Source organism: Pteropus alecto, unplaced genomic scaffold (assembly GCF_000325575.1).
Source record: "Pteropus alecto unplaced genomic scaffold, ASM32557v1 scaffold176, whole genome shotgun sequence".
In the NCBI taxonomy this organism is placed as follows: Eukaryota; Metazoa; Chordata; class Mammalia; order Chiroptera; family Pteropodidae; genus Pteropus; species Pteropus alecto.
Genome location: NW_006438644.1, coordinates 1132315 through 1141113, shown reverse-complemented (window position 1 = coordinate 1141113; position 8799 = coordinate 1132315). Strand labels below are relative to the sequence as shown.

Genomic DNA, 8799 nt, shown 5'->3' with positions numbered 1-8799 from the left:
TATGTACCACCTTGCCCCTTTTCTCTTCCCCTGACCATTAGCACCAAAGAAGGATCGGAAGTCTTTGCACCAGGTGTTCTGTTGTATGCAGGCTAGAACTCTTGGAGTTCTCATTCTAGAAGGGAAAGAAAGATGGGCCAAGTCATTCCCATTAGATTGCAGTTGTCAGAAGCAAATGGTACAACAAAAATAGCTAAAGCTGATGTTAATAGTTGATATTAAAAATGTACCGTGTGTCGGGTGATATTCCAAATATTCGTTCAGGTAGATAAAAATGAATTCTTTCCCCGGTTTATAGAGAAAGGGAGGGTATGAGAGGCTAAATAAGGAGCCCAAGGCCACAGATCAAATTAAGTCCCTGCTCTCCCAGTTACTTCCTGTTTGCTGGCCAGAAAGTACCAAGGTTCAGCTTGCGACATGACAGTACAGTTGTAAAATAGCAGATTTGAAGTATTTTATCCTGCCCCAGAGCACCTACCCCCCTCACTTTGCTTCTGAGCCCAGGTCATCCAGATTTGAGTGAATATGGGTTGATTCATATGAAAAAGCGCCTAAAATATGATTTCACTGTTTCTATCTTAAAGCAGTTCTGTTTTCCCATGAAAATTCACGGGATGGGTAGAAATTAGAATTAAGATACTTCACTCTAAAAGCAATATTTTCTGAACTGATTCCTGTACATACTAAAAATAAACTAAAAAGAAATGATTTACCCAGGAAAAGCTCTGTCTGCCAGTTGCAAAAGTAATTATGTAATTTAGATAAAGACTAGAACACAGAAAAGTAGAGAAATAAAAGGTATCAAATATTCACGGTTCCCTCCCTAATGATAATTTGGTATATTGTGATATAATATATAATCATTTAGTTTGCTTTTTAAATTTAATATTACTACATAAAATACTTCTCTACACCGTTACGTAGGCTTTGTAGGTACAATTTTTAACGCCTACGATATATGCTGTAACATCTCTCAAAGTTCGGGTATTTACAATTACTTGTTTTTTTAAGTTAATTTCTTTGTTTATCTTTTGCTTTTCTTCCTATGAGTTTTTTTTTTTTAATTTTGTTTTGTTTTATGGTTTGTTTTTTGCAGTGACCTGAACTGTAGGAATCCGATCAATTTCATTTAGTTAATATATCCCCTCTTCTGTACCTTGCTTGCTCTCTGTCCTAAAGTTTTATGCCCTATTTAGACTTGGATTTTACAAAGATTTCTGCTTAGATTATTTTGAAATAAAAACAGTTACTTTTTAAAACAGCTTTTTCAGTTACATTTTCTACACTTTTTGAAACCCATAAATAATTCTGTTAGTGTTCTGGAAATGACAGCCAGAGGGATATGAGAGGGAAAATCTAACATAGGCTGGTCGGTGTTGTCACAATGACTTAGACTTATATTCTTACAGCTCCTGCCATTTTTGTGAAATGGGTTGACCAGTTGTTTCCTAATTTAGTGACTCTGCTCTTAAGCCTCTCTGCCCTGAGGCAGAATTTTGAGGTGTGCCTGCAGCTCAGATCACCTTGGTTGAGTCCCAGCCTCATCGCTTCATGCCTGTGTCACTGTGATTACAGAAGTATTCAGTGCTCTGCTTTCTTGGCTTTAAAGCGGGAATGATGATAGCAGTAGCTTCCTTAAGATGGAGGATTAAATTAGCAAATGTATGTAAAGCGAATATTTGTGAAATGGGAACATAATACATGTATCATGTATCCCAATATATTGGGAGCCTCTGGTTATATCCTCCCCTCTGTCTATGTCAGTGTGTTTGATTAATGGCTTGGCTGAGGACATGAATGTGCTAATCACATTTGGAAATAATATGAACAGAAGAGTTGACGCTCCATGAAGGCAGTTTGGACTATCGACTCAGATGATCCGAAAAGATTTGTGAACCCTGGAAAGCCAGGGAAAGCTTGTAACCTTAGAATCAATTTAGGGTTTAACGTATCTTTCACCTTTGTAATGACAAAGTGAGTTAAAAAAAAACACTATCTCTCTTCCCAACCCGTCTCCGAGGGATAGAACCAAACAATGAAGTTCCACAGAGGTAGCTAGTATTAAAGGTTTGGGATATGTGATCCAGACTTTTTTTAATGCCTATACAAACATTGGAGTGGGCGCTTTCCCTGCTCCTCCCTCTCTCCCCATTCGTGAGGTATTTTGTTGTAAACACGAAGGAATCAAACATTCACAGCAGCTTCGTTTTCTCCACTTAAACTGGGGACATCGACCTACATCAGTGTGTCTAGCTTTATCTCATTCCTTTTGGTATTACTAACACATTTAAGGTTGATACTATTAGAAATTATTGTGTATTTCACATTCTCGTACCTATACCTGCATACGTTACTGATTTTTACTCGATTTCCATATTCTTCTGTTTGACATTTTAAAAGTTTTTCTTTCAAAATATGGAATGAAGAAAAACACATTGAAGAGTTTTCTTTACAGGTCTTGTCATGGATTTAAAATTCCTTCCAGATAACCTTTTTTATTCTAATCTTTTGTTCTATTCACAAGATTCTGGTTTCTTATTGGTTACATGAACAGTTCTGCTCCTCGGGGGTCTGACGCTGTAGTTGGGATGAACTGCACTGCTCGGAGCCTTGTCCTCCAGGTGGACTGCAGGACTCTAGGCCACGCCCACTTGTGTTTGTCATCCAGGGAGAATGTATAGCCGAGAGCATTACTTCTGTGATGCAGATAGTTACTTCTGCAGGCTCACTTCCTCTTCCCCAACATTCTGACAGCTGTCAAGAGCTCATCTGTTTTGTTCATTCTTTAAAGAGCTTGGTACTCCTCCTGCTTACTCCTGTGGAGAAGGAAGGGGAACCAAGACTTCTGGTAGTTTTTCTGCAATGCCTTGGCTACCATTTTGGATATTCTCAGTTTTTCTTACAGAAATGAGAGGAAAACATTGTGGCTGGAAGAATTTGAGATCTTTTTTTTTTTCTCTCCCAAAGCTTATTTAGTTGTAATGTGGTAATACTTTACGGGAATAGACTCTGGCTGACCTACTCAAAGGATATAAGCTTGAAAACCTTTAGGGTTTCGATTTGCTCAAAGAAGCATCGTTTACCCTTTTTGAAGCACAAATCCAGTGGGAAAAGGGTTTTCCTACTGGATTTGTGCTTCAAACAAACCCTTTTCCCACTGGATTTGTGCTTCAAACAAATCTTCTGGCTCTCACTGTGTTGAAGTTCAATTCCCATCTTAAATGACATGACTTTTGAGAGAATGAAGATAAGCCAAATATATGTTTATGATTAGTGATAAAGAAATGCACCCACAATATATGAAATAATTAGGTTATAAAAAATCATGTATTCTCCATTTTTTAAAAAGCATGTCCATGTGCATGTATGCACACATAGAGAAGACAGAAAGTCCTTAAACCAATGTTAAGGAGTCATGGGTTAGGCTTCTTATGACTTGAGGTGACTTTAATGTATTAACCCTCAGAGGCACTTGAACCCTTAGCAATAGTATGTATTATTTAGATGATTGGGGATTGGCGAAAAGGAAAACAAAAATCACTTTTTTTTTTGTCATGGAAAAAGGTGAATTAACTATCCTCAGGAACACATGAGATTTTGTCAAAAGCAGCTTTAATAAATTACGGAATGGTGGAAATATCTGAATATGACTAGGAATCAAGTCTCATTTTTGTGTGGAGTGTTATATCATGGGCTCTGAATGCTCACTTGAGATGTCACCCATGGGGTCACAGCTTGGGTACACTTGCTGGACTCAAGCTACATATGTACTAAAGTAGGCTCAAAACTCAGTTTCAATAATGTCACTGTCATAAATTGTCATCGAAGTTAATTCATCAAGGGCCTTTCTGGAGTAGAGACCGTTGCCCTCCGGTCACTGGGAATGATTAATCCAAACTTACTGATTGCACTTCAGATATAAAGAGGGCTAGCAGCTGATCTCAGTTCCTAAGACTCATTGTACATCACCTAATATACTTCATTCTATACGTGTAACATTTCTAAAAGAGTAGACGAAAGCTTGTACCTGTGGCCTATACATCTTTCATATTTAAGGGTCCTCAGTTAGGCTCTGGCCAAAGATATCCTGGATTTGACAATTCACAAAGACTTATGAGAAATCTTTCAAGAATTACAGAAACTCTGTAGAATTCTAAAACTTCAGAGTTTTGCTTCCTAAACCGAGAGCACAGCTGACCAATGTTTATTGCATTGAAATTGAATGGCTTTTTCATGTTCGCCAAATATTTAGTTTGCCATATGATGGTGTGTATGTCGACGCTTTTTAAGTTTAATATTGGTTGGATTACTGTGTAGTCCACAATAATATGTGTTGCCTCCTTTCCTCCCCTGGCTCTTTTTTCCATTATTAATCAAATCTAAGTCTAACCTGTGTGCATAACTTGTGATATTTGGTTAAAATGCTCTATTGAACAGACATTTTGCTGATGCGCATTGTAGAGATCAACCCCCCTCTCTCGCTTTTGTCTTTAGGTTTCATTTAAAAGTTCTATCTTTCATATTTTGGTAAGACAAGACTTTAAGTGGAAATGTAATCTGAGTATTCCGTCTAATAAGTAGAGTCAGCACGGGCCTGCCGAAGCCAGCCATTCCATCTGTAGTGTAAGGATTAAAGGGTGGGTATTTCAAGCGGCATTTCATGCAGTCGGAGGGCGGCTTTGCTGGGAGCAGGATACAGCCAGGTGAAATCAGTCTAGCATAGTTCAAGCCTTCTGGATTGACTGTCTTGAACCCACTGTCCCTTCGAGGCACTGACTAAAGTCAGTGATGTAGCCAGCAGGGTCCGATGGCTTGTCAGCAGCATGGAATGATGCCAGACAGAGTGTTGAGCTTTGAGATTTCTTTGGAGCCGCAGGTCTGGGTGCTGTGGAAGACTCTTTAAGGCATAATCACAGGTCCTTCAACAATTTGCAGTGTTGTAGAAAGTCCCCAGAAGTAGTCAGTGGTGAGCCCTGGCCTTTGGGCCGCGGCCGCCTTTATTGCTGAGCTGTGGGACTCTCTGCAATCACTTTGAGTCTCAGTGTCCTTATCTGTGAAATGGAAACAGTGACACCTGCTAAGTTGGTTTTTAGACAGATGAGGAATGTATACGAACTGTAAAGCACCGTTGAATTCCTCAGGTTCCTGATGGTTATCGTGCTGTTTTTATGTAGCTTAAAACTTTTTATCTATATCCTCAGGATTTAAAAAATGACGGTCGGGGCATGTCTATGTGTCTGCTGTTTTTGCAACTGATAACATCAATTGCACAAGTTGTCCTATGGAGAACATTGCAAATGACCATTTTGGTAATGTTTTTATGGAAAAAAACAATGACTCGTAAAAGCACGTATTAAATATCTCCTTGTTCACTGGCTTCAGATACACTGGCCTTCGTTTGAACCGTGGGGTCTTCTAACTTGCCCCCTTTTCTGCACCCCCTTTGCCCCTTTCTCATACACTCTCATCTGGGGAACTTTGACATTAGTTTTACCTTAACTTCCTTTCCACACCCCAGCCTAGGTTAGGGCCCACTGTTTACTGTAATTTGCTCTATGTATTCCTGCTTCGTGACAGTGTCCACAGCTGCAGGTCAGTAATTATTTGTTTAACTGTCTGCCTTCTACCTTCAGGACACATCGTCACTTATGTATATTCTAGTCAAATATGCATAACCTGCGTCTAATCACAAGGAAACATTACTTTAAAGTAAATACTTTTAAAAGTCTGCCTTCCATAGTAGTTTGTAAGCTCAGCATGGTGGGAACCACACCTGACTTATCCATTGTTTGTTATATCTCAGATAGGCCTGGAGTGGTGGGTGTTTAAGTCATGAGTGGTGTTCAGATGAATGAATGAATAGTGTTGACTTTACTTAGATATGAAGTCTTATCTGCTCGATAATAGGTCCTTGTACCTTTTGTAAAGTAGCTGGATCATCCAGATGTATAAAAGACTTAAGTCTTCTTTGTCACTGGCCCTCTATTTTTCTGTATTTCTCCTCTAAATGACTTACATTCTTGAAGTTACAGCATTTCTAACTTGGCCGTGAAGACTGAAATTAAGTTTTGTCTTCCCCATAGCTGCTGCAGAAGAATGGTCAGCTGTCCACTGTCAATGGCTTAGCTGAGCAAGGAGAACTCAGCGTCCAGGAGGAAGCCCTGACTGGCCAGGAGGAAGAAGTCATTGTCACAGATGGTAAGCCACACCATCCACGCTGGGTAGAACCAGAGGCTGGAGGGCGAACAATGAATCTGAGGATAATTATAAACACAGTTCTGGGCAGAATATATACAGTCCTCCTACTTGAAGGATGATGTTGACAACAAAAGCAGTTAATTGGTGACAAAAAGAAGTATTTATCTTAACCATCTGGGTAGACCCTGTACTTAGGTTAGGAAGTTATGCCAATACTTGGGTATAGTAAGTGAGTCATGCTTCCTCTCTCTTTGACATCCTTATCTGGGACTTACTATGTTTGTTTTTTGTTTTGTATTTTTACTGTTGCCTTGTCCCATGTACTTGTCTGGTTTCGAATGTGAATCCTTTTTGGAAACGCTGGGGCCCTGGGTGCTGTTAGAGTCAGTATCTCACTCTAAAGAACAACCTGCTCCACGTGCAGATTTTTCTGGTAGTGTGCATTTCAAGGTGCACACCCCTCTGTGCCCGAATCACGATATGTTGCATGTTTTATAGTTCTCGAGCCTCGAGATTCCAGTGAGGTGGTTATTGGAAGGCGAGTCCTTCACCACATCATCACTGGTTTCTTTGATTTCAGCCCAAGGAGGGTGTTGAAAACCACACTTTTAGGTCAGAATCAATGACCTTGATCCGTAGGTCTCATGTGAAGGGCCACCTGTTGAAGAAGCACCTTCCTCTCTTCTTGAGTTCTAGTCTCATCATCATATTTAATCACAAATGAAGGAATAGTTTAACAACCACTGTCGAAGATACATAAAATGATGACTTAGCATACAGTAAACTGACTTTTATGTGTAATGCGTAATAAGACAAATGAACTGGAAAGTCCTGTGAAGGGACTGGCCATGGCCTTGGTTAGGTGCGAGCCTCCCACCACGTGGAACCCGTTTCTCGTGCCCCCGTGGAACTGCTTCAGGCTGTAGGGGTGGGAGGTTTTCCTCTTCTTCCCTTTTAGGTTCTTTGGTTGGCCAAACAAAATGACACGACCGAGTAACAGGAGGAAAAACAAATTTAATTATGAACGTACAAGGGCCCCATAAAGATATGAGCCACAAAGGGCAGCCAGGCCACTGAGGCTGATGTAACATCCTGAGCTAAGGAAAAGTATAGGGGGGTCTGGAGATACAGTGGGAAGGAAGGGCCATTCACAGGGAGGCAGGGGAGATGTTTGAAAACAAAGGTTGTGCTGACATGCGAGTAATCCGTAGGTAAAAAGGAATCTCTGGTAATGGCTGTCTTCCTGCTGTAGGTGCTCTTTCCAACGTAAAATCGGGCAGTTGAGCGGGGAGGGAAAGATCTTTTTCTGAATCTGCTGGGTTTCAATTGCCTTTAGCTCAAAATAATCCTCATGCCAAAGTGGCATATTTGGGGAGACTTGTTTTGAACCCTGTGATAGTGATTGTCATACAGCACCATAGGCACAGTATAAAGTTGGAAATACACAGTCTCATAGAAAGAGGATTTGCATGACCTCGTGTGAGAGTTTCCAATAATTTCTACCAAAATTATTGGAATGGCCTCAACTCAAATTCCAAAGTCCCATACTTTGCCCTTCTCTCAGTGACTTTTGAGTCAAATCGAGCCACAGAAGTTTTAGTGTCTCCCTTGGCCAAGCCACGTTGCTCGGCACTTCAGGGAGGATGCGGGAAAGTAAGTTGGTCCACCACTTGTGGTGCTTACTTACCATCAGGGGGCTAGAAGCTCACCGGTGGGAGGATACACGAGCGGAGGTTAGAAGGAGAACTCAGAAGGGAAAACCCGCTGGGTAATAGAGCCCTGAAAGCAGAGTGGATTTAACAGGTGATGTAGGGTTTCTGAACGGTGCCGCCATGGGAAGGGTGGGGTCAGCCTGTTATCTGACATGTCAATCCTGTAGGATTGACAAGAGAAGGGACAGAAGGGGCGAGGACCAGCCTTAGCAGATGCCCACATTCGCACATAATCCTTCTTATCCGTGGCATGTTTACTGGACATCTGCTGACTTTAGTCCAGATGTGATTTCTTTCACAATTTAGCCATATGGGTCAACACTGGTTGACTGGTTCTGTCCCCACCCTGTGATTATTCCATTGTTTGTTTGTTTGTTTTCTTTTTAGAGCTACCCAGGCTTCTGACCGTGGCCTTGGAGGTCTGAGCAAATACCAAGTAGCTCTAGCAGGAAGAGTGATAATTACCTTGTTTTTCGAAAGTCTTGAAAAGGCCTTGTCATCTAAGACAGGACTCCCATGTGGCCCAGGCCTGCAGAGGCACCACTGGAGGCCTGCCTTTGGGATGAATTTTCTGCTGTTTTAGGCAGAACTGTTATTCTTTGGGCTTATTAAGGTCTCTGATTATTAAACTTATTTTTTCTTACTTTTTCTTGACATCAGTGATAGCTTATGGTTAGAGTTTATGGTTATTTCCAGAAATTTGTTCTAGTGGAAGCTTAGTGTACTATAGAAAAAGGCATCGACGGAATGTGACTCTTAATCACAGGATTTGGGAGATGTGGTTCCTACTACTGGTACCCCAGGGGGAGCAGATCTGCCCCATCTTGGTCCCTGAGAGGACTGACTGGCCAGCGGTAGGGTTCAGTCCTGCCATAGGATGGGAGAAAAC

At 41.1% G+C, this 8799-nt stretch overlaps 1 protein-coding gene across 1 annotated transcript in view; it reads left to right on the top strand.

The window, feature by feature from the left end:
• The first annotated feature begins 1846 nt into the window (after window positions 1-1846).
• Window positions 1847-8799, top strand: part of AKAP12 (A-kinase anchoring protein 12) — a 40178-nt gene continuing 33225 nt past the window's right edge. Inside the window, exons 1-2 of the mRNA XM_015592371.2 lie at window positions 1847-1948; window positions 6084-6198. Coding sequence (XP_015447857.1) covers window positions 1847-1948; window positions 6084-6198 — 217 coding nt within the window. The remainder of the gene's footprint in view (window positions 1949-6083; window positions 6199-8799) is intronic.